General features: G+C 41.4%; 1 protein-coding gene across 2 annotated transcripts in view; it reads right to left on the reverse strand.

The window, feature by feature from the left end:
• DLG2 (discs large MAGUK scaffold protein 2) overlaps positions 1 to 27,026 on the reverse strand; it is a 1,814,300-nt gene that overhangs the window by 145,977 nt on the left and 1,641,297 nt on the right. For both annotated transcript variants that reach the window (XM_046685982.1, XM_046685984.1), the window contains one exon: positions 514 to 628. In XM_046685982.1, the coding sequence (XP_046541938.1) occupies positions 514 to 628 (115 nt within the window). The remainder of the gene's footprint in view (positions 1 to 513; positions 629 to 27,026) is intronic.

Genomic DNA, 27,026 nt, shown 5'->3' on the forward strand with positions numbered 1-27,026 from the left:
CTGTCAAAACTTGTTAGCAATGACTAGAAGGACCTGCAACTAAGATATACCACTGTGTACAGGGCGGGTATGGGGAGATAAAGCAGGAAAAAAAAAAACTTGTTAGCAAAAAACACGTAACTCTTTAAAAGAGTACTTCTGATTTCAAATCAATACACCAAAGTTAATGCAATAAATATCAAGCAAGTCAGGAGGTGATATAAGAATATTTTCTTTCCATGCTGATGGTGAGCAAATGTCCAGGGCTTTGGCCCACATATTCAATTTAAGATTTATCAGAACAGAAAATATTTCTTCTCGTTATTTTTACTGCAACCTGTGCTACGAACTTTACTCTGGACCATAACATGGTCAAAGAACTTGTTAAAAGTAGGGACCTTTAACTAATTTAGCATAACGTTTCGTAAATTTCTTCAAAATGGTTAAACTTAAGGGTTTACAGTGGTGTATTGAAGAGCATGGGTGGATTGCTCACCAAGTGCAGATCACAGTAGGAAACACTCCATTGCCTACCTGACATAGAGGGAACGTTTCTGATTGGTTCGCAGGGACCCGGACCCGGAGCTCATGCTGTGATTCATCATCTGCTCTCGTAGGTCATGGATTTTGGCCTCAAATCGAGCGTAATCTGGGAATGGAAACAAAGGTGGCAAATTTGGTCCTGTGCCTTCAGAGTTAGAAATGTACACCCAAAGCAGCCCTTCGTCCCTGTTGTTGGTTCCTTTGCCAAACAACAGGGACATGCACAACCAAGAAGGGTGGGACACTGAGGTTCCACTTACTTAGTATTATTTATTTGCAGACATTCATGAGAGAAAAAGAACAAATCAGTTACTTCTCCAAACGTAACTAGAAAACATACTGCCATCAAATCCCCAATATGTGAAAAGTCCATGGGGGAAGAGGTGGGTGTGGTTATAAACGGGCAATACAAGGTATCCTTGTGATGGGGATGGTCTCTGTCTAGACAGTGGTAGTGGATACAGGCACCTGCACATGTGATAAAATAGCATGTTTATGGCAGGTTGGTAGAGCACTGTAGTGCAAGTATGGGTCAAAGCTTTGCACCGACATCATATAGGCCCCATTAGCATTTTTCAGAGAAGAAAGCAATATGACCTGGGACACAGTGCAGGAACTCTTAGCTTCTTCTGATCCACGCTCCACACTGTCACTTGCTAGATACCACACATTGCCCACCTGAGAACCACTAAATCTCCCATCTGTTCCCAGGACTCCATCCTTTACAACTTTGATGACTTCCCTACCACATAAAAACCTGAAATCCCACCTCCAACTGTTCCCCCTGAAACATCTCATTCAGAGCCAGTCCTGACCCTATTTGACCACTTTGCCACTTTATTTTACTTATCACACCAAATAGTTACTTGCGCAGTTGCCCGTCTCCCCCATTAGACTGAGCTCTCTGAGGGCAGAAGCCACGTCTCACTCTCCTTGTAATTCCCTGTTCCTAACATAGTGTCTGGGATGCAGAAGGCATTTAATAATAAGTGTTCAAGAAACATTTTCCGAATGAATGAATGAATAATGAATGAAGTGAGCAAAATCATGAAATGAATTCAGTTATAAAATGCCTGCAGGAACTGAAATTGCCCGTTTTCCAGGTTAAGGTTTTTTAATGAAGAAAGACAACATGCTTCTCTAGGACTTCTTGGTTCAAGGCTAATGGTTCTGTCTAATTTCAAAGCTTTATTCCTGTCTAAACACTGCCATTCCCAAATCTGCTGTGTTTTTAATTGTTCTCTCCGTGATCTCTGTGCTCTCCCTATCTCAGCAATGTCATACATTGGAAACAGATCTCTGATACTTAACCTATAGACAAACAGCGCTTTGTAACGCTCTTCCAGCTGCCACATTTTATATATCACAATACGATACTTGCTTTAATAATAAACTATGTGCTCCTTACTGTATGGCTCATTAGATCCCTAAAATGTTTTCTGCCATGTTTTTGAAGTGTTTGCTCTATATTATATTCTACGGTGTTTATATTACCCACTATGGACGGGGGAGTATTGTATGGTATTGTATTTTGCATTTCTCTTAATTGGAATACATCCTGTTCTCAACTTCTCCACTTTGACAGTCATGTTAATTATAAATCCTGTGTTCAGAAGGGGCTCCTGAGCCCCTTCTGAACCATGCTCCACACTGCCCCTCTCTTTGCTCCTTTTTGAAAATTAAAACTTAAGTACAAGTAATTTCATCAGAGCAAAAACAATAAGATCCGGGTTTACAAATACAAATGGTGCCTGTGTGTGTGTGTGTGTGCATGAATGAGTATGTGCATGTGTGTTGTGTGTGAGAGACAGAGACAGAGAGAGGATAGGGGATATGTCTCCACCTTCTCAGAGATAAACGAATTTATAGTCAGAAATGCTCTAGAAACAAACAAGAAAGAAGGTAAGTAAACTGTGAAATATAAGACTTTGTTTTATAATAGTATTGAAAATCACATGTTTCAATAAGTTAAAACAAAATCTAATACCACCATTTGCATTTAACGTTAATCCTTTCACCCTTCCCCAAATGTTTTATTCATATCTATGCCCTCTCCTTTCAAATATTTTTCAGTCAAATTCCTAACACTCAGGAGAATATTCAAATGAGATTTTAAAGTGCTCCAATCTTTGTATCATCTAAAGGGGAGTTCATGTTTACTGAGCATGAGCAATGGGTAGTATCTGTGCTATCTACTTTAAAAATTATTTTTCCTGGGGCCAGCTCCGTGGGCAAGTGGTTAAGTTCCCGCGCTCCGCTGCGGCGGCCCAGGGTTCGGATCCTGGGCACGGACATGGCACCGCTCGTCAGGCCACGTTGAGGCAGCGTCCCACATCCCACAACTAGAAGGACCAGCAACTAGGATATACAACTGTGTACAGGGGGAGTTTGGGGAGAGAAAGCAGAAAAAAATAAATAAATAAAAAAGATTGGCAACAGTTGTTAGCCCAGGTGCCAATCCTTAAAAAAAAAAAAGAAAAAAAGAGAGGAAGATTGGCAACAATTGTTAGCCCAGGGGCCATCTTTCAAAAAAAAAAAATTTTTTTTCCTAACAAATCTCTAATATTTAGAGATGAGGACACAGGTTCAGAGAGATTAACTAACTTCACCAAAGTGAAGAGCTTCTAGGTAACAGAGCTTATTGGACACGGAGCTAGCATTCAACCCTGGATCTCTATGAGGCCAATTTGTTTCCAGGACATCATAATACCTAGTATAACACCATAATTCTCCCTTAGGACCTAAGACCTCCTCAATTCTTTACCGCTGCCTCTTGACATCTTGCTCCCATTCCTCTCATCTACTGTATTAATTATGTGCATACTGGTCTTCTTTCTTGCACTGTAAACTCCTTAGAGTGGGGATGCCTCACTCATCTCTGTTCCCCAAACCTCAGGGTCTATCATTCCTCCTTCTCTGTAAACAACATTGTACCAGGTGCTTGGCCTATAGTTTTGAGTAATACAGAACTGGCAGGAGTTTGCTTCCAGCGTGGGACACTGACAAAGAAATTAAGCAGGAAGACTGCATTAAAGGAGCAGCACCTGATTCTGTCCTGCTTTGCATGAAATAGGTGCCTGGTAAATGCTTTTAAAATTACAAGTTATCTATTTTATATTTCTTGGGGTTTTCTTTTGCAGTAAGAAGCAAACCACTGAAAACCCCCTACTTGGCAAATGTTTTTGAGGAGTTTAAAGAGATAGCATCTCCAGCTCTTTTTCCTCTCTCTATATGATAAGCCATTAAAAAATATCCATATTCTTGGTTATCCAAGTCCACTTGCTCCTGACTAGACACATTCATATTGGGATGTGCCATTTGCTTTCACTTGGACACGATGGGTGATAATAGCAGACAGGGTACAAGATTTGGGTTATGCGGATGGGGTTGGAATCCTGGCTCTGCCATTTATTATCTGTGTCTGATTGTGAAAGTCATTAACCTTTCTGGGCTCAATTTCCTCATAAGTAGAATGGGAATAATAATTGTATCTACTTCAGGATATGTTGGTAAGATTTTAAGAGAGAGCTGATGGACCTAAAGGGTTGGCTTTTGGTAATGACTGATAACTCCTTCTGATAATTTGCATGTGTAATTCAACACCTATTCTTGTTCAATGCTTGCAAAAGTCATAACTCCTTTCTGTACTAAGTAAAGAGCCACAGATGGCCATACTTTGGGACACTTAGCATCAGGATGGAAGTGCTCACCTGCAGGGTAACCACTAAATGTCCCTTTGGGTCCTCTCACAAATCCACAGTGATTAGGAGGTCAGGGGAATTATGCCCAATTCCAAAACTGCTGTCATTTTCAGGATATTAGTGACCTCATCCATTAGTATCACCTCAAAGCTTTGAGCCACTGATGGACATTTGGGTGGAACAAATGCCAGAGTGTGAACACCACACCCTACACATGAGAGGGGGCTCTACTGTATACTTGCTTCCCTTGCAATTTGTCAAGGGTGCACAAGGAGACCCAGAATGCAAATCTACGCTATCATTCACACAGAAAAGGAGGCACTGCCTCCTATGAGGGGACTGGGGTTGTTTAATGCAGTAGGATTAATCTGCCTTGATTAAAGCTCCCCAACTGCTCACATCTTCAAAGCTCAGATGGCCAGCCTTGTGTCTGCAAGAAGGAAACCATAAGCTCAGTGGGTTAGACTACAGCATGAAGCCATGGGCATGTCCTCCCCCAAGTCAGCTGGCGGGTGGCATTCCCCTCCACAGTTAGGAGCTCATCCAGCTGACTCATGGTTGTCAGTTACCAGAGGAAGCAGTGAGCAGAGGGAGCGGGGTTCAGAACTGTAAGCTAGGGTGCAGCTCTAAACCTGAATCCTGTCCTTCTCTACGAGAGGGGCTTTGGGATATCACTCAGCCTCAGTTTGCTTGTCTGCAAATCATAAGATTCCTCACACAAAGTGGTTTCGAGAATCAAAATGAGATTTGACGTGAAGCATTTTGTAAATGTAACGTACTTGTTACTGTTATGACCGTGGTGGCTCCTGACAGTGCAAATGCATATGTAGTCCTTAGTGGCATTAATGGGGACAGCAGCGTCCTATTCCTATTTGCTTATTATGGACATTGCACAGCTTTAACAACAACTGGTAAAATAATTGGGCTGTAAGCGGGGTTCCACACATCTAAGCGACAGAGGCTGCTTCCTGCTGAGTTATCCATTTCCACTCTACAGGGGAAGTAGTTTGAAGAGACCACCTGCTGCAAACCTGAGAAGTGATGCTTTTAATAGACAAACCTGAACTAGAAGCTCTTGGTGGTTTACAGGCTAAGGAAGTTCAAGCTCTGGGGCACCTTCCATTAGGGCTGGGGCAAATGTCAATGGTATGCAGTCTACTGGGGGTCACAGTACTGTTTACCTGGACATGACCCTTGCTGTCACCAGGGTCCAGGAAGGGTGCATGGGAAGGATGCAGGAGGAATAGTTTACATCTATTCTTAGCACAGCATCTAATCACTGCTCCAGGGATGAGATACTGGTGAACAATTGTAAATGCTTCCATTTCTTTAGGGGAAACATCCTTCTTTCATTTAATTGGTAAACACTTCTTCAGGCTTTATTATATGCCAGGCACAATGCTATTTGATAGGGACATTGAAGCCACTGGACAGATCTTTGTCTCAAGGGGCTCACGGGCTGATGCATAGCTGCCTTTAATTTTCTGGTTTGTTGTTGTGAATATGAAAAGAGCATCTGCCATTTAACCATCTCTTCCCTGTGAGGAGCAGTGCTTTCTAGATGGTAATGAGATATCTCTACAGTGGGAAGAAGCCAATACAGTCAGATCCATGTTACAACGGAGAAACTGAGGCAGGTTAAATCTTTGTGAGAGACCACATTGTTACTGGTAGATTGAGATGAGCAAGTAGGGTCACAGAGCAGTGCCCTGGAACCAGAGTGGCTGGAGTGAAGTCTTGGCTCCGAATGATGTTGGGAAAATCCCTTACCCTCTCAGAGATACGTTTCCTGTTTTATAAAACGGGGAAATCATCTCTGCCTCCATACAATGTTGTTCTGAATATCTAACACAGTATACTTCATTTTCACCATTTTAAGCAGTATTGACTTTTAAAAGCACCATCAATTAGTAACACTTAGCACTTTTTTGGAGAGGGTGGACATGAGACTCATTCTGATTTCACAAGCTGAAATGTACGTATGTAGAGAGGGGAAGACATGAGCCTTATAATCACTGTAATATGATAAACAAAAGTGTTTGGAACTAGAAAGCCCCAAACAAATAAATTATTGCTCTCTCTCCACTACACTCCTAACCAAATAGTCACCCAGAAGAGGATCAGGCAAAAATCACTGGTTATATTTCAAGTCCAAGAAGCAATACTTTGTCGAAATTCTTTTGTATGATGAGACAAAAATAATTCTATTTACTTGGAGCTCAGAAAATAACCATCGGTTCTCATTTTACCACCTCTTCTTTTCTAAGTTGCCCTGGGATTTCAGAGCCAGACAGGCACAGAAGGGGCCCAGCCAGATTTTATTAGACTTCAAGGATACCCTTAGAGCTTTGTCACGCTGGCTGCTTTTCAAGTAGTCGTGCTGGGAAGGATGCTGCTTTTATGGACTCCTTTAGAAGACGGGCTTTCCTTCCCTATGAGCATTGGAATGCCCACCTGCCTTCAAGAGAGCTGACCTCTGGCCACTGGAAGGAACCTCAGTGGATCTCCCCAGGCTGATTATTCTGCCTAAGGGTTTTACTAACCTTTCACTTCAACCCCTGACTTAGCTCATCTTTCAGGTTGCCACCTGCTTCTGTGTTAAAGTGGTGACACGGAATTTCCCACTGCTAAAGATTTGGTTCCCACAGTTTCTAATTTGTTTTAAAAATGTTAACTAAAGGATTTAGCTAAATACCTTTGGTTTGTATTGGAAACTTAATCATACATTACACATATGTAAACCATTAATAGCTCATGTAATCATACACAGAAATAATCAAATGCACTATTAGGAATTCAATCAGAAATGGTGCACCAACCTGGCCAGACGTGGATGCACATTTACAGATATTGTTTGGCTTACCTCGGATACAAACTACTCTGTGTGCACGTATGTGTGTGTGTGACACAGAGAGACACACAGAGAGATGAAGAGAGACAGAAAGGTAGAGAGATGAACAGACTAAAAACTAAATTCACTAGAATCAAACTTTAACTAGGAGTCCTAGACAATAGGACAAGTCTGCTGTCTTTTCTGCACTCCACAAAGGAAGAGGATGTGTACACTAATCTCTTGTACATCTCTAGTAGCAAACGTTAAGAACTCAGTTATGGACACTGTGAGGGCAAGACATTGTCATATTTTTTTTCTGTGTCGCTAACACTTGGAACAGAGTTTGGCACAAGGTTATCAGTTAATAAATGCTAATATAAATGTTTGCTGAATTGGATGAGCTAAACAAAGATTTTAGGTAAAGAAAATTGATTCTTTAGTTTGCCAAATATACTATGAAGTAGATCAAATCTTTTAGGATAATTTTAAATAACACACTGAATTAAGGTATGTTTTTTCTCTCTCTCTCTCTCAGTAGAATTGGAATCATTTGTTTTGACTAGAACAATTTTCTGTGCAGCTTGGCTGGAGACCATTTAAAGAGGTTTAAGCCAAATGCTCAGAAATTCTTTAATGTGTGAAATGAAATAAGTTTTATAGGCAAACAACAATCTGAATCTCCAACCAGCTATTTCATATAATATGCATATAACTCTGAAAATTAGATACATCAAATTTCAATTTGGCTTCACGCTAGCTTTGTTTTATGGATTCATAAAGACAGATTTTCTTTGATTATCAGGATCATTGCAAAATGAAGTCAGCACAGAAACTTTTTGAATTTGGCAAAGCCTGTGTCTTTAGGCAATTGGGAGTAGCCTGCTGTGATATTATTTTTTTAAGGGCTCTGAGATAAATATGATCCAACTTTTAAGTTCACTAGATTCACAGTGTGGACTTTGGGCTAGTTATTCAACCCAGAGAAGACATGGTTTTCTCATTTATACAATAGAAAAACACCACTGGCATCATCAGATTGTTTGAAAATTAAATGTGATAGCATTCATAAATGCCATAGTTCAGCACCAGGAATAGACTAGGTGCTCAATTAATGGAAAAGAAAAAAAAATGAAGATCTTTTGAAGCTTTATATTCCTCATTTATAAAATGGGGGTAATGTTAATACCCCACTTACATCATAAGGTTGCTGGCAGGATCAAATGAAGGAACAGATATAAAAATGTTTGATAACCTGAATAGTATAATATAAAGATAAAATGATGATAAAAACAATTCCTATAATATTGTCTGGTTTTTAAAATCCCAATCTGCCTAGAAGAATATTTCCTCTGTATCTGAAATTTGTCTCAAAAGCTGTGAGATGTGACTTCTGTCTTGGCTATGGAAATAAAGCCACACAGGGCATCATACACGAGAGAGCAAACCTGAAACTCTCGGGAGAAAATGGAAACTTCTGATATGATTAGGACCCAGCTGCCAAGGGCAATTCTCTCTGAAGATTTCACTGGCAGGTTGGGTGAAGGGCCAGAGCCAGGATGCGCAGGCTGTAGTTTAATTGGTGTGATTCGTAGCTAATGGGGCTTCAGAAGAAGGATCAAGGAGCTGTGCCTTCTAATTTAAGGCATAGTGCTTACGACTACATCCAACCAGATAAGAAAGCCTTCCTTGGCAAATACAAATATGAAATCTTTGCTGGATTTGTCTTGTTCCTTCTTTTGTATTAAAATCATGGAGCTAGAAGCTAAAATAATAATGTTCAAGCTTCCTGTGTTCTTCTGCAATAATAATCAGTTAGATCTTGCCCAGTGAAAAGGGTGATATTCTTGCCTAATTATAGACCAGGGCAGAGAAAGGAGATAAACAGCCTGGCTCTAGAGGTAGGCAGGTTGGTCGTCCCCTGGGGTGTGACTTAAGGGGTTCAAATATCTGTCTTGCTTCCACAACATTCTTATTAGATTTATCCTTTAATAGTTTCTTGAGAAATACATATACATATTATCTCGGAGGATAACCCGCTATTCCTAAATAAATAGAGGCAGAATGAGAAAAACACTAAGAGAAAATAAAGGCTCAGAGAGGCTAGACAGTTTGCCCAAGGTCACACAGCAGAACTGGGACCCAAATGCAAATCTTCTATTACCAGCCTCATTCAGTGTTTTTTTCACTCCACTGATTCTATACTTTCCTATACAGCGACTGTGCTCTTCCCTCTTTTGCTCCTGACATGGACAGGTCCATGGCTGTCTCAGACTGCTTGGTGACCTGAAGCAACCATTTAATAACCAATTTTTGGTACAACTATAGATTTATATCTATAATGAATTCTAGAAGGTAGGTTGGTCAGATCAAAATGCAGAGGCTTGGTTCGGTCCCTCCAATATGCTTCCCGAATGAAATTTTCTCAATATGTCATTAGTGTGATTCTGGGTTTAAGACTCAAAGTCAACTGGAAACCATGGCTTAGGCAGGTCCTGTTGGGACAGATTCTCCAGGCTTGGGCTGACTGGAAGGTTTGTATTGCAGCCCTCTGTCCAAGGAGCAGGGACTGGGCACTTCCCAGGATTGCAGAGAGGCAGGAGATGCTCGGGAGAGGGAGCGGTCAGCCCTGACTCTGATACCCTGAATCTGTAACAATGTGGTGCAGAGATTCCCAGCAGCGGCTGCGGAGAGCAGGGCCACACCGCAGCAGAGAAAAACCAGGCCGAGGGCGGGAGTGCTTCGTAAAGCTAAACTTAGATAATAGACTCAGGGCGGGGGGTTGTCCTTAAAAGTGTGTCTTTCCTACTTTTTTGTTGTTAAAATGTCCTTTTTATACTTGAGGCATAACAACCAAAAATAATGTATAATCCTTGTTTGGATCCTGACTAGGAGAAAGAAATGTTCAAGTCATTACACACTGCATATTAGATCATAATAAGAATTATTTCTAATTCTTTTGCGTGTGATAACAGCATTGTGATAATATAAGAACATGTTCTCTCTTTTTTCCTTCTAGTTTATTTTAGGGATGAAAACAGATAATGTTGGGATTTGTTTTAAAATACATCAGCAAAGAAAATATTCTAAGCGATCGATGAAGTAAATTGGCAAACTCTTGACTACTATGGAATATGGGTGATAAGTACATAAGCATTCTTTGTACAATTCTCTCTATTTCTGTATGTTTGAAAATGTTCATAATAGAAAAATTTTCATTGATTATTTAAAAAGATTCAACACGCTAATTTGATAAAATTAAAAAGCTGACAACACTATGTCAGTGCTCCTCACTAGTATAGTGGGCTGGGAGTGACAAGACCTGGCTCTTCCCGGCTCTCCTACCTGGGTGCCCCCAGGTGTGTCACTCCGATCCCTGGTTTCCTTGTAGTAAAATAGGTATTGTGCATCTAGACCTTGAGTCATTTTGAGATTCAGAGGAGGTTCTAGCTATGAAAGAGCTATGCTGCTCAAAGGCATCTGTTCAATCAGCAAACAGTCTTGAGCATCACCCATGGCAAGGCTCTGTGTTACACGCCAGGGGTAAAAGGACTAAAACGTGGTCCTTGACACAAACTTTCCATTACTACTCCCTCAGGTATACACTGATTTCCACAATGATGGCAATTCCAGAACTAGCTCTAGCGTCTAGTTTGAATACTGTCTACAATTCTTAATAAAGGCAAGACTTTCATAAAGTTCCCTGCTTTTCCTCAGCTCATCTCTTTCTTAATCTCTCATCTTTTTGATTTCCTCTCTTTTGATTCTAGCTTTTGGGATTTTCTCAGTTCTCTTCTCTTCCAGGTGCAGAACATCGTCCGTGTTGTTCCCCCTGCCTGGAACATGTTTCCCATCAGTCTTCATCTACATATTCATCCTTCCCATCTTGTCTTCCATATTACTTCCTCAGACAGCTCCCTGAGCTATGACAGTTCCCTCCATCAAATGCAACTGGTATTTCTCCTTTACAATATTCCACATACATGAAAATATTTAATTGTCTATAAGTACTTGCTTATTATTTGTGAGGCACACAGTAGATGCCTGAGAAATGTTTGCTAACAGATGGAGGGGAGCTGCTCATGCGACTATTCCTCCCTCACCCTGATAAAAAAAAGTGATCTAGCCATTTTGAAAATGTTGCGACTTTGATAAAGATGTTCTATTCCTCCACGGCTCTCCCACTAAAATAATTTTTTATTTTCCAATTGAAGTAAAAGGAAGAATCATCAGAGATATGGATTGAGAGAATTATGTAGCTTTCACTTCTTTCTCATCATAATTATCTATTTCTGAATCATAAAATCACCTAGCTAGATTCTTCTCTAATGCTAAGAATACTTTTTGCTCCTTGAAATGCTACATGTCTTCCTATTTATCATCTTAATATTGCAAGTATTTTATGGCATGCAACCAGAAAAATCACATAATGGGAAATTATCCACAGCCCCCAAACATACAAACAGGAGCTGAACAGAACTTCTTCAGCACAATTTATGGTAAGAATTTCATGCTCAGTTTATCTATTTCCATGGCTCAGAAAAAAGTTCTTCTGCTTATTTTGCTATGTTTATTTCTATAAAATTGTTTCCCTGATTTTTGGCAAAAGATCTATGAGAAAGTGAACTCCTTGGGTGTACCTGACATTGGAATTGTTATTTAAATAAAAACAAAGTGTAACCCTATACTGTCCTCTGCACAGTACCATTTGCTAAGAAATTCGAACTAAAACAAAGATAATATGGAACCATTGAGTGACTTTTATGGGATATATTATACTTGTCTCTTAGCCAGCAGGATTCTGATGAAGAGATCTAGAGAGATCAGAAAGCTGGAGGTCACTTAGAGGTCTCTTGCAATGGTCCAGGTGAGAGATGGTGAGGACAGTGGGAACGAAGAAGAAGAGACAGACATTTGGGAGGTGTAAATAAGAGGCTTTGCTGATTAATTTAATGTGGCATGTGAGAAAGAGAGTGGAAATTCAGAGTTCCCTCAGGTTTCCAGCTAGGACAACTGACTAAGAATAGAAAAGGAGGTGCCTTGGGGGCCAGCACAGTGGCGCAACGGTTAAGTGCGCATGGTCCGCTTCGGCGGCCCAGGGTTTGCCAGTTCAGGTCCCGGGTGCGGACATGGCACTGCATGGCAAGCCATGCTGTGGTAGGCATCCCACATATAGAGTAGAGGAAGATGGGCACAGATGTTAGCTCAGGGCCAGTCTTCCTCAGCAAAAAGAGGAGGATTGGCAGCAGATGTTAGCTCAGGGCTAATCTTCAAAAAAAAGAGACGCCATTGAGAGAAGCCAAGAGAATGACATAGAGTCCATGCTGGGGCACATTGAATCTGAGAGGACATCATTACAGCCCAATGTTCTCGTGCCAGACTTTCTTAATTCCAGTGACTGGAGTATGGGGAAATACATTTTTAGCAACTGAAGCAATTTATAAACCAGATACTTTTCTGGGCCTATGGAACTGTTATAGAAGATTTGTGCTGCAACTACATTTAGATAGGGTTGTGTGAAACACATACTATCTGATCATTCTATCCTCTAGGTCCATGGAAAAATGAGGAAATAATAAAAGTAAGTAACCATTAAAATTGACTTTTATGAACAAATAAATAAAAATATGCTACGGGAAAATTGATCCCTGTAGAACTGAATTAGGCAAATTTATCTTTCCTCTTGATTAATAATTTAAGAAGAAATCCTAAGCATGCTGCCTCTGGAGATGTAGCAGTAGCTCTTATAATTAGACTCTAATCTGAACTGTGAGGGTGAGGATCAGAAAGCTGACTCAGAGCCTGGTGTCAATTATCTGCAGCTTGCACAACGAAAGAATAAAAATTTGCAAGATGTAGGATGCCTGCAGCCCAATTCTGGGGGTTGTTTCAGCACAGTCACATGATAAGATATTTCACTTATTATCTGCTGGCAAATTTATTCTCCATCTCCTTCATTCTGGGCCTGGAAAATCTCTGTGGGACTTGCTTTGGGATGGCATTTGTGCTTCCAGTTCAAGCGCCAGAAATCAACACACTCCAACAATTTTCCTCTTTATTTACACTCAAACAGAGTTGGTTTCTATAGAGCAATCCAAGAAACTGCCCTTTTTAATACTATCTAGTTAGTTTGCCCTATTTTAGAATGAGTTAAGAGATTCACAAAAACTCCCTGAGCCTGCTCTGCCCAACAGAGAACTGCGACAGACCGCCAGGTCTCCAGCTGGCCCGTCCTGGATGCATCAGGACACAAGAGGGTCTGAAAAGAACACCTTTCGCACAGGAGCCGGTTTTGAACAGGGATTTTAATAACTCTTGCCCACACTGATTAGTTTCTTTCCCACTTTGATATGTTATCTAACTCATTTTTTTTAGTTTTATTTCCTAAAGCTTTATAGAACAAATCCTCCTCCCTATATAACCCTTCAGATATTGAAAGAGAAAGAAAAGGAAGGGGAGGGAATAGAAGGGAAGGGAAGGGAAGGGAAAGAAAGGAAGGAAGGAAAGCTCTCATTTTTCCTGGTTCTGTCTTTAGGTAAAATACCCTCTCCCACCTCACATCCTTCTGCTGTTCCTCTTAGGACAGTTTCTGGACCCTTCCATGAGTCTCCGCTCTCCTCTCTCACACCACTCATCACTGCATTTTTGTATGATTTGTCTCCATCCTATACCAGCTCCTAGTGCCTCAGCCTGTTTTTACTCAGTTCTGGCTCCTTCATTCCCAGAACTATGAGTGTCGGGCTGGCTCACGAAGGCAAGTGAGAAATGTCCACTCTGTACATGTATGCGTGCTTGAATGGATAAATCCAGGTTCTGACTTCCTCAGGGCACTCTCTACTTCCTCAAAGCCCCTCTTGCAACGGGGTCTCCCTAGAACATGATACTCCAGGTGTGATCTAACACATTCAAATGCCTGAAAGCTCTTTCTCCTTGAAAAGTTCCCTTTTAACAGCTTCCTGGTCTTAACTCACGGATATCTCATCTCCTCAAGTATATTAATTACAGGTATTTTCAAGTTTTTCTCTCTTCCCTGCATTATCTTTGGATTCTCTGTATTCTCTTTGATTCTGTTTCTGTCTTAAGGATGCCAACATGCCTGTTGATTCTTGTTTCTAAGTCTAAATCAAGAATGAGGCACACAATGCTGATCGGAGGGTCTGTGTGCATGGACAGGGGTTGTGGACTAGTGGTCACCATCATCTAGTGATAAGCTGGGGATGTATTCATTTTGGAGATACCCAGATGTCAGGACCTGGGAGTCTCTATGCCCAGGCCATTTCAGTTTCCCCAGAATCTCTTAATATCTTTTCTTTCAGGATAAAAGCTAGGTTGCTGAGTTCTGGAAGGAAAGGAAAGGAAGAAGCCTGGGAGAGGGGAAGGGAGGGAGACTTCGTCATTCACAACATATTTTCCCTAATATCCCAGTTCTCTATGCATTGTGTTTCTGCAACCCTGATCTGTGTCTGATGCCTCAAACCCGGAGATTCTCTGGTTCAGTCTCTCCAGAGATGAAATATCCATTTGCTGGGGTGGGCATAGTTGGCAGTTTTAAGGGATCTGGGTCTCCAATAGTTCCTTATAAGACTTCGAAACAGTATCTCTCTTTTCATTGCTCTCCCACATCCCTGTCTTCACATACCCAAGGCCTTTAACACCTGAATCCTTCCAGGAGTCTATGCTTCTCATCGGCTTCACATCCCTTGTAAAGAAAAACCCACTCTCCCACCTGTGTAGGGAAAAAAATACAGTTCTTCCCTACTGTGTATTTCTTCCCTGTGAGTCTCCTTTACTACTCACATTACTACCACACTCACACAGAGCACTATATTCACAACACTTCTGGTCACCAAATGTGTGGAGTTTTTGCCCCACACCAACAAGCAATTCTTGAACACCAGTAGGCTATTCAAGAATTCAACTCAATTATGACACTATCTACCTAGAGACAGCATCAGATTCCACGGGTTAAGGGCTCAGTCCCACAAGACTGCCCCTCTCCCCATTTCAGATGCCAGTCAAAAGCCCAAGTTGTCACATGTGCTTCTCACCAACAAGCTATAGACTGGAGGTTTCAACGATTTCCTCCTGAGGTTCAATTAATTTGCTAGAGTGGCTCTCAGAGAACTCAGAGAAACATTTACTTACGTTTACTGGCTTATTATAAAAGGATATGATAAAGGATACAGTTGAATATCCAGATAGAAGAGATGAGTAGGGCAAGGTATGTGGCAAGGAGCACCAAGCTGCCATGCCTTCTCTGGACAAGCCACTCTCCTAGCACCTCCATGTGTTCACCAGCTGGGAGCTCTCAGAACCTCGTCCTTTTGGGATTTTTATGGAGGCTTCATCATGTAGGCATGATTGATCATTAACTCAATTTTCAGCCCATCTCCCTTTGAAGAGAATGGGGTTGGAAGGGCTAAAAATTCCAAGCTTCTAATCAAGGCTTGGTCTTTCAGGTGTCTAGCCCTCATCCAGGAGCCATTCAGGAGGCCACTCAGTCACCTCATTAAAACAAAAGACACTCCTATAGCCCAGAAAAGTATAAGGATTTTAGAAGCTCTATGCCAGGAACTGGGGACAGATACAAATATATATTTTTTCTATTATCTCACACTCCTGTAGGTACTGGGATTTATGCTTTTCCAGCTCTGCTAAATCATTTTCCACTCACCCAGCTTATTTCCAGCTTCCAAAATTTTATTTATATTTCCTACACGTGTTGTCAAGACTTACTTCCCTTTTTTTTTTTTTTGCAGGGAAAGAGTTGCCCTGAGCTAACATCTGTTGCCAATCTTCCTCTTTTTTTTTCCCTCCTCAAATCCCCGGTACATGATTGTATATCCTAGCTGTAAGTTGTTCTAGTTCTTCTATGTGAGCCATGGCCACAGCATGGTAACTGACAGACAGGTGTGGGTCCGCAACAAGGAGGAGACCTCAGGCTGCCGAAGTGGTGAGAATGCCAAACAATAACCACTAGGCCATCAGGGCTGGCTCAAGATTCGCTTCTTTTTTGATCCTATAAATTTATACTCGTTTAAATTCCTTAATTGTTACTTTGGTAGAGTTTTAGAAGGGAACATAAATATATGCAGGTATTCAAACCACCATGTTTAACAGGAAGCTCAAAATTTATATTTAACTCTATTAAATTTAATCTTGGTGCTTTCATGCCATCAGTCTATCTTGTCAAGATCATATGGACCCCAGCTCTGTCATCATTGCATGTTCTGGATCTCTAAATCTTGCGACATCTGCGATAGGCACAGGAGACCTCAGGGGGAGATAAGCTAGGATTCATTTCTTTTCATATTTTTCATTCAGTTGTTAGTAAAGCTTTTCTATATTTCCAGATTGACATAGAATTATTCCATGAATCCATCTATTTAAAAAAATGTGCTGGGGATAGAAATAAAGGCTTAAATAATCTAATCTCTGTATTCAAAGAATTCACTATTTATTAGGGGTTATAGACAAGAAAATAGACAATACAAATAAACTTGTTACAGGCATAAACAAGGAGCTGTAGCAGTACAGAGGAGAGGTACCTAACCCAGCTTGAGAAGAATGAAGAGGATGGTGTTCAAGAGGTGGTAACTCCATGATTTAATCTCAGAGAATGAGGAAGCACTGGGCAGGCAAAGCAGACTAGGTATAGGGGTGGCAGGAGGCAGATGGAAGCAAAGGGAGCAGCTGTATAAAGGCAAAGGATCATGCCTCTTCTGCCTCTGAAGAGGAGAAATTTCTCTCAATCAATAGAAAGTGCAGGACAAAGGGGACTGAGTCATCTTTCGATGGGGTAACTTGATGTTAGGGTCCTTTCAGGAGAAAATGGAAGGCAGCCTACTTATAATGAGCTCTTTGGCTTTTGAATTATCAAGTAAAACTTAGGTATCAGCAATGCTTGGCTGAGTGAGAAACTTCCTAATAGAACCCTTGCATAACTGGGAAGGGATTAAAGAGCTCTGAAAAGTATAAAACACTGTGTGAATGTATAGGATCATTAATATTACTGCCACATTACCAACCACCACCATCCCCAGCCCTGAAGCGTCCTCTATAAATTACAAAATGAAGCATCTTCTCTGTGGATTGTAGCAATGCCAATTTCTTGGTTTTGAAATTATACTGTAGTTATGTAAGATGTCAACACTGGGGGAGGCGAAGTGAAGGATGAACAGAACTTCCCTGTATATTTCTTTGCAACTTCACTTACAACTTTTAAAGGTTAAAGAAAAGAAGAAGAAGGAGAGGAGAAGAACAAGAAGGTTTTCAAGGCCAAAGATGGGGACCTCTATTTTGCCTGCATCTCTATTTAGGGCTGTAATGAATTGAACTCAGTGTACTGCTGCAGGTTACCAGGAAATTAAAATCCAATTAGGATGGTGTTGTGAGCCTGGCAAAAGAGTAGATTAGAGGCCTGGCACAACTCTGAGGCTCAGTGGAGGGAGGCTGAGCGGGGAATGCAAAGTATCAGCTTTCAAGCATAAAAACCACAGGAACAATTTTTAAATGTGCTCTGGAAAGATAGCATTTGATCAAAATCCACTGCGAAGCAAGATATTTTTCCTGTTGGACATTCTACTTTCTAGTTCTGCTATCTGGCCTAATCACTGATTAATACAATATGTCCCACTGGCCCCCAGCTTCTCCCAGCTCCTATGCATCCCTGGTGCTGGAAGGTAAAGGTCGATGGTAAGAAATTCTGAGGCATGATTGGGAAAGCAGTCTTGAAATCATGCACAATAAATAATGCCATCACTAATGACTCAGGGTGTAAGGAATCTGTGGAGTGAGAAATTGTTTTTATGCAAAAAAGTGTCTGGAAATTGGATGAAACGGAAGAGATGAGGCACGAATAACCAGTACAAACTTACTTATTAGCTTCAGTCCTGATTTTTCTGAGATTCAGTTTGTGTGCTAATCATTTTCTCTCATTTCCAAATTCCCACACTTCTCCTGCTCTGTTTTATATCAAAAGGGCTGACTCCATGCAAATTACATTGTCTAGACTCCCTTGAAAAATGACTTCTAGCTGGGTTCAGCCAATGGGAGACATTGACAGGAGATTGGAGGGTGGCAGGAAGGGAGAAGCCGGGGTATGTCTCCCTTCTCTCCATTTCAGGTGGCATTACAGGAGGGTCTATTTTTCCTCCATGATTTCTATAAATGTTATTTAATTTTCAAGGCTCCATTAACATAGACCTGAAGGTTTCTCAGTGTGATCTTGCTCTTGTGTCCTTTTATCAGAAGAAAGAAGAAGAGTTTTCCAATTTGATTCAAACAAGTTAGGGGTTTGCTAAGAAAACATTATTTGGCCCCAGTGATCTTGATGTTGTTAAGGGAGGCAGACCCGGATAAGAGCAAATTAACACAGCCATTCTAACAACCACCAGATAAACACACTCAATAGGCAGCACCAGTGCAAGAAGTTTTGACTGTAATGTTCATGGTAGGCTGAATAATGGCCCCCCCCCCAAATATCCCTATACTAATCTACAAAACCTGTGAACATTACTTTATTTAGAAAAAGGGATTTTGAAGGTGTGGTTGTGTTAAGGATCTTGAGATGCGGAGATTAGCCTGGATTATCTTGGCAGCCCTAAACATAATCACAAGGGTTCATACGAGAGGTAGGCAAGAAGGTTAAAGGAGGATGTAGGAGATGAGACAACAGAAGCAAGAGGTTAGAGTGATGTGAGGAAGGGATCAAAGTCAAAGAGTGCAGGTGGCCTTTAGAAGTTTGAAAAAGCAAGGAAACAGAATTCCTGTAGAGTCTGCAAAGAAAACCAGCCCTGCCAACACCTTGACATTAGCCCAGCAGAACATTTCACACTCCAGAACTGTAAGAGAATAAATATGTGTTGCTTTAAGCAACTAGGTTTGTGGTAATTTGTTATAGCAGCAACAGGCAACTAATACAATGCTCTGAATATGAACAGACTCCTCTTGCTTTAAAAATTCTACACCATGGCTATCAGCAAAGCCCACACACAAATGTGCCTCTCAGATCTCCCTTCAAGACTGAAGCACTTATTCCCCCAGCTGCCCATTGATGAAGAAAATGGCATCACCCTAAGTCACTCCTCCTTCCTGGGGCAGCCTGAATGCAGTGACTGGTCAATGAAGGGGTATAAAGGCCCAGCTCCTTCATCCCAACTCAGGGCTACTCTAAAGGGCCATTCCTTTAAGTCTTTGTTGAAATTGCATCAGCATCCAACTTTTCCTTCTGCCCAATCCTACTCCCTTCCTCTGCATTTTGATTCTGAAGCCCTCCCCAGTAAATTTCCCATCTGCCAATCTCCACTTGAGTCTGCTGTCTCAGGAACCCAACCAGAAAAACTGATTTATCTATATTTAGTCAAAAGCACTACCTACTTGGTTAATTTCTCTTTATATCTGCTGATAATTACCCACCCACTCTCCTATAATACATTAAACTAAAAAATAACTTACAAGAATGGAAGATCCTCTCAAAAGAGAGTATGACCATTCACAAACTCTTCCTCAGCTGAGGAGTTAGGTGCAGCGTGAGTTAGGGAATGAGGAAGGAAGAAAGCAGCAGGAAAGGGGTGAAGATTGGCGCGTCAAGCACTGTCATTTACTAAGGAGTTATGTAAGGATGAGGAATGTGTTGTCATTCACTGTGCACTTAATTCTTATTCTGGCACTTTGAGATAGATGTCATCATCTCAGTTTTACAAGTGAGGAATCTGAGGCTCAAAGAGTTTAGCTGAGAGAATAGTTGAGCCAAGAGTTGAATCCAGGATTGTTTCAATACTGTGTCCGTGTCTTCCCACGCTATCAGTAGTAAGAATTCTTCTAGCTGAATTAAGGGAGACAGTATAAGGGGTGTTTCTCCATTAACTGCTGGAGATCACTGACGGGGGGCCGGGCAGGGTGAGGATGCTGCTGCTGAATATACAGGAGGAACCATCCTCCAATTCCATGAAAATCATGTAGCATTTGATCCTCTCCTGCAGGCAAGCTCCCGTCTCCTAGGCTTTCTTTTTTCTGGATTCTGTGAGGAGCTTTCCCAACTCCCTACTTTTGCTCATGGACAGTCCCTCTACCTGGATGCCTTTCTTCCATTCTGTCTTTCCTTCCAGGTCCAGCTTAAATGCTATCTCCTTTGAGCCTTCTTTGATTACCCCAAACAGAAGCCATCTCTCCTGCCTCCCAATGTCTATAGCATTTAGTGTCTCTATTACTTCTATAAGAGTTGTCATATCAGACCGCCCAGATTGTAGTTACGTATGAATCATGTTTTCTACACTGAACTGAAACCTGAAGGAGAACTGGCTTAGACATACTTGAACCCCCAAGAGTCAGCATAAAATTACTTGTCGTAATACATATTTATTGCTTAAAGTACTCTAAAAACACTCAGTTCTTCAGATTTCTATTTCTTTCCATAGGTAAATGGTCTGTCTGCCCCAGGCATCTTTTATTCTTATCTGCATGGCAGACTCCTTTTTTCTTTAAAATTCAAGGTTTATATCTCCTTTAAGAGTAAATCTTCTCTAAAGTTGCTTCCTTAAATGGAATTAATCATGCCTTTCTTCATCTTACTCTATATGTCACACATATATTCATTGTTGCATTGATGACACTGTTACACTTATTTGTATGTCTGTTTCACCTGCTTCCCCTGCTAGTGTAAAACTCCATGGAGGAAGGCATTATGTCTTATTTAACTCTGTGGACTCAGCTCTTACTACAGTACAGAGCATATAATAGATGCTTGATAAATGTCAATTGACTGAAATAAAAACAGAGTTTGAAGCCAAAAACTCAGAAGAAACCCAGATGTACACACTTACTGCCAGGCTGACCAGGAACAAATTACTTAACCTCTCTGAATTGGAAATAATACCGACTACAATTACAAGACTATGGTGAGGATAAATAAGATGACATATGTAAAAGAACTACACAAAGTGGGGCCCAGAAAAATGCCCATTCTCCTCATGTAAATTGAAAATTAGTTTGAGACCAAATTCTTCATGTCTTTTATGTATGCAGAGTTTAGCAGGCCCTTCTAAGCTAATTTAGGACAACTTAGGTCTTCAGAGCAATACTTTCATAGAGTAGTTCTGTTACCAATATCTAATAAAGGAGGAGAAGGATGAGAAAGAGGAATGGGGGAGGAGGAGGAGGAGAGGAGGAAGAAGAAAACATCTAGTGTATTCAATTTATTCTAATGAAATTACTAACCAGAAGGGGAATGTCCGGGAAGTTTAATTTATAATGCTGTTTGGTGCTAAATAAAGAGCATCTAATAGGAAGACATGTAAATTATGTTTCCAAAACACACTTAAAGGATTAGGTCATGTTAGGAGTGGCTCCCCACCTGGCTCAGAGTTACCAAGGTCACATTGGCCGTCTAAGGACATATCTTCTGGCTGGCAGAAGTCCTGGTGAAATCTCATGGGATATCAGCACTCTTGCAGACAGCAAGAAAAAAAACCACCTGAAATCTAAACATATTAGTACATTCAGCCTGTGTTGGCCCAATCAAATCTGGTCCTTTTAGAGAACTGAATTCTTCATGGCCAAGAAGAACAGAGTTTCTCCTTAACTGAAGTGCAGAATCAACAGTGATCATCCCCAAATGCTGAAAGCTTCTCTAAGTGGGGTTACTATGTTCATTTTTGGAATCTCTGCCATGCAAATATACTCCAGCTTGGAGCCACAAAGTAGTGACTGCAGATGACATAGGAGGGTATCTATCTGCCAATAGCTTGCAATTGTTTCATTTCTCTACCTGCTATTGAAAAAGGAGAGAGGATGAAGATTTAAAAGCTAATTATTCACTTTGAAATATGATTATTAAGATGAATAGTGCTCACGTGTACACTTGAAATGTAGTTGTGCGCTTTTTAAGTATGTTGTCTTAATATCATTGTGGTTTGATTAAAAATTAATGCCACGTGCAGGCAGTCCTTCTGTGTGTCATGTCATATCATGGGTAGGTTGTCACTTCCTCCCAGGCTGACCTTCCTTTGATAAGAACTAATAAACTATATTGCAGATTTCCTTCTTCAGTCCCTTTTTGAATTTCCTATCCCACCAAAGTTGTGCGTGCCTAGCCCACACCTGTGAGCTGTTATATTTGCTCTTTTTCAATCCTTCCAGAAGCTCTATGTGAAAGATATTCTTACTCCAATGTACATACACTCAGCCCTCCGTATCTGTGGGTTCTTCACCTTTGGATTCAACCAACTGCACATGGAAAGGCCTACGATGGTTGAATCTGTACTGAATATGTACAGACTTTTTTTCTTGTCATTCCCTAAACAATACAGTATAACAACTATTTATATAACATTTACCTTGTATTATCAGTAATCTAGAGATGATTTAAAGTATACGAGAGGATGTGTATAGGTTATATGCCATTTTATATAAGCAACTTGAGCATCCAGATTTTGGTATCCATGAGGGGTCCTGGAACCAATCCCCCGCAGACACCCAGGGACTACTGTATGTGAAAACTGACGCTCAGAGAAGTTGAAGAATGTGCTCAAAGTCACACAGTTAGAAAGTGGTGGTGGGGCTGGCCTGGTGGTGCAGCAGTTAAGTGAGCACGTTCCGCTTCTTGGGGGCCCAGGGTTCGCCGGCTAGGATCTCAGGTGCGGACATGGCACTGCTTGGCACGCTATGCTGTGGTAGGCGTCCCACATATAAAGTAGAGGAAGATGGGCACAGATGTTAGCTCAGGGCCAGGCTTCCTCAGCAAAAAAGAGGAGGACTGGCAGTAGTAGCTCAGGGCTAATCTTCCTCAAAAAAAAAAAAAGAAAGAAAGAAAGTGTGGTGGCAAAAGTGGAACCCCAATCTAACAACTTCCTAGCAGCATCTGCTACTTTAGTTGTGGATACAAAATGACTGTTAATATGAGAAACTACCTGAACAACAAAGAAAAGACAATAACTTTTCTATCATAGGCCCAATTATTATAAGGATTTAACATGCATTGTGGGTTACATCATGTTCCAGTGTAAGAACTACAAACTGAACGAACCTGACATGGGCCTGATAATGTCTGTGGGTGTGCAGCGCATCCCCCTCCTTCTCGTCTTCTCCTCCAGAGACAGAAGATGCAACTCACAAATGAACCATCTTTCAATGCCGGCGACAATCTCACGTCTCTGCCTCCCAAGTGTCCATACCTAACTCTCTGAATCAGCATGACTCTTTGCTATGCATGTTACCACTACTTTTTCTTGCTCCTGAATTAAATATGTTTTGTCCATAAATCCAAGCAGGCTACACCTTGGGCCACCTGAGAAATCCTAGATTTGTAACTATCATTATACATGTCACATCCACTCATAAAATCCAGTGAACTATTAGTCACTTCTTTTCATTTCTGTCACAGGAGGGATTTCTTTGGGGGGCCATTTTCACAAAGAAATAAATATATTTTATCTGTGAATGACAGTGACCACTCACATTCAAGGAGTAGAAAAATAAACCACACTGAGAGGTGGAGGCTGAGAAATTTTTTTAAATTGGTGAATATTAAATGTTAGAAGGCTGAATTTATAGTACTCTGTGCATCAGACTGGGTACCCACTAGACTGGGAGTTCCATTGTGCTTTTTCCATCCTTATTGCCATCTCTCAGCCTCATGTGACACAATTTTTACCAACCAAGTTAAAGGACCATTTTGGGCTCTGTCTCTTCATGAGAATTAAAACAGCAGAGAACGTACCTCATATGCTTAGCCTGGCATTCAAGGCTCTTGTGATCTGCCCTCGGCCTCCCTTTCTTCTTAACTCCTACTGACAACCGTCCCTTACAACATTCCAAGTGTTTTCAGAATACTTTGTACTTTTCCTATTCATATTTAATTCTAATTTTTCCTCCCCTTACAATGATGCTTCTTCTCTTGCAGATACTCTAACCAATCTTTGTGACCCAGAAAAATTACCACTTCCTCTTCCAAATATTTCCTGACTCCTCTGGTCCTCTGCTTCCTTCGTCATACACTCGCAGAGCATCCTGTTATGGCACCTGTGCCTTGCTTTGTATTTTGCTGATTATATGTGTGTCCTCTTCCCTCCTGGGGAACACAACTCCACAAGGCTAGGAGACATGTCCTAGCTATCCCTCCAACAACGAATGCCCCAGCACAGAGTTTTGTATTAATGGGCACTTAGAAATATGTGCAGGAATTGAAATAGAGAAATCATTTCATCTTAATGTATAGCAGCATTTCTTCAGGATATTGCTAGTAGCTGGTTAACACATTTACAAGGGCATAAGAACCTGGTCCCAGAGTTTGGCTTGTGTGCTCAGCTTGGGAGCACCTAGAGATGAGAGGTGTGGGTGAGATGGTTCAGGGATTGGCCTAGGCCCAGAACAAGGAGAACAATTAATGCAGACAGTGGCATCTCCATTCTGTAGCAGGGTGTTATGAGATTCCCATCCAAGTGAGGCTGGACGGTGGTTTTCATGCCTAGGTGGCCTGGCATAAAGTAGATGCTTCATCAATAAGGTGTCCCCTGTGCTCTCACGCAGCCATACAGTACTTCTCTCCATCTCGACACCAAAGTGTATTGTAAAATGGGTGCCTACTCTGTCCCTTAGCATCCAGAACCAGGACATGACCATTTAAAAACAGCTTCACCACCTAGTTCCGTGCTCAGCACATAACCAGCCCAAGATAAATAGATAAATGTCTGTTGAGTAAGTGAAGGAAAGAATGCAAGATGAAAAGAAGGAAGGACAATTGACATGCACATAGATGTTTCCAGTTGAGCTTTTCAGGAAACATCGTGGGGATCATGAATGTGATGGGATAGCCATAGTTACTGGCTTCACGACAATGCGCCCAGCATTTCCTGTTCAGAAAAAGCTAACCTGCAGGGAAGAGTCTTTGTCGGAGCGCTCATGTTGGGGCAGCTGGGGAATGCTTTGGGAGCACATGGTGAGTCCCATTCCCTACATAGACCTCACAGCAACTGCTCTTTTCCCTGGGGGTTTATGTACATGTGTGCATTCTTTCATGTGGGTTTTTTTTTTTTTTTTTGAGGAAGATTAGCTCTGAACTAACATTTGCCACCAATCTTCCTCTTTTTGCTGAGGAAGACTGTCCCTGAGCTAACATCCGCGCCCATCTTCCTCTATTTTATGTGGGATGCCTGCTACAGCATGGCTTGACAAGCAGTGTGTAGGTCCACACCCGGGATCCAAACCAGCGAATCCTGGGCTGCTGAAGTGGAATGTGCGAACTTAACCGCTGCGCCACCACATGGCCAGCCCCTCATGAGGATTTAAAAAGAAGCAATAATATAAATTCTCATGAGTTTTAAGAGATTTGATTTTGTTACTCATATTCAATTCCTTTAAAGTGAAGAGAAAATTACAATGTGTAGGTCAATTAAGACCACACAACAGCTCCCCACACCTCTATCCTCTTTGCCTACCACTCCTGCCCAACCTGGATTGTCCAAGTTTCACAGCCTAAATTCAAATCCAAAAGGATCCAGTCTATTGCTCCAACATATATCTTTTTCCTAAATTGCTCTTACATACTATTTTACTGTCTCAGCAGCGTGTTGTTTGTATCACAGAGCTCTGGGGGAGTTGCACTCATCCAAGTCTTGCGTCTTCTCAAAGTCACCTAAATAGTGCCATAGGAATTCTGCAGATGCGACCTGAGACTTCTGGGAGAGGCTCTGCCACAAAGGCACCCTGGTCAGCACCCAGCTCATCTGGCCGTAACATGCCTAAGACTACATAGATCAGGGGAACATCTTGCAGCACTTGCTGTCTGAGCAGAGAACTCAGAAATGTTAACAGATGGCATGAAGAACACAACACTGAACAGTCAGCAGGGTGACACTCATTAAGAGTCATCACTGAATCCACTTCCAGCAAAATCCCATTCCAATGAAATATCACTTTCCAAAAACTGTCAATCTGCTTGAACGAAAGTGACTACAGGGAACTATAATGCCAGGCCTGGTTGAAGCTCTGCAGATGACAGTCTCTCTCAGAGCCTCAGGGACTTTCTATCCATCATTTCCTCCTGGGTAGGTCCTGATCAGACCTCACCTCTAGCCTTTTTCACCTCTGTAGACGGGTCAGGAAGCCAGGTAGCACTCAGAACTTCCCTCCCCAGCCTGACACTCATTACCCTGCCTACTTTCCCTTCGCAGCAGAATACTAGGGGGAGGAATGCAGAGAAGAACGCATGGAGGAGGGAGATAGGGAACTTGTTATTCAACAGGTCAGAATTTGTTCCACGGCAGAAACTTATTCATCCTCCCATTTTTTCAAGTATATTACCAATTTGTTTCTCAAGGAAAATCATTTCTTCTCTCTGTCTCCTCGTTCCTAATGGAATGCATTGATCCCAGTGCAGACTGTAAAACTAAATTTTGTTGTACTGTAGATGCCATCAATGCAGTAAAATTGACATGTGAAAGTAAGGTCAGAATGACACAATACCAACACTGGATAATGATTCTTAGGTGGCCAACCCTAGGCTGCTTTGCATTCATTGACATAGAAGCCAACATCTCCCCTTTACCACTTGTTCCCCCAGCCCCCACCTCTAATATTGACAGCTTTTCACACCTCCAGGTCTTCTCTCTACAAGGCCCCTCTCACTTGTTGCCCCATTAGTGCCTCCTGAAATCCTACTAACACTCCAAGACCCAGTGAAAATGCCACCTCTTCTAGTCAACATTTCATGAAGCCTGTCAGCCAAACTTGCTCTTTCAACTCTTTGTTAACAAAGCTTGTTGTTATAACACTTAAATTGGGATTTGTCTCATTCTGTCTGTGATTTCTTGCTGCTACAACTCCAAAGAAAAGGTACTAAACATTATAGTCAGTGCCTGGCACGGTGAGTCAATTAGATGTCTTAACAAAAGGACAGACCTCTTGAGTTCATTTTCCTAACTCACTAACCACATTATTAGAGGAGAAGTGAGAAATCACACGAGCAAGGCACCTGA

The sequence above is a fragment of the Equus quagga genome, chromosome 14 (assembly GCF_021613505.1).
Source record: "Equus quagga isolate Etosha38 chromosome 14, UCLA_HA_Equagga_1.0, whole genome shotgun sequence".
Classification (NCBI taxonomy): Eukaryota; Metazoa; Chordata; class Mammalia; order Perissodactyla; family Equidae; genus Equus; species Equus quagga.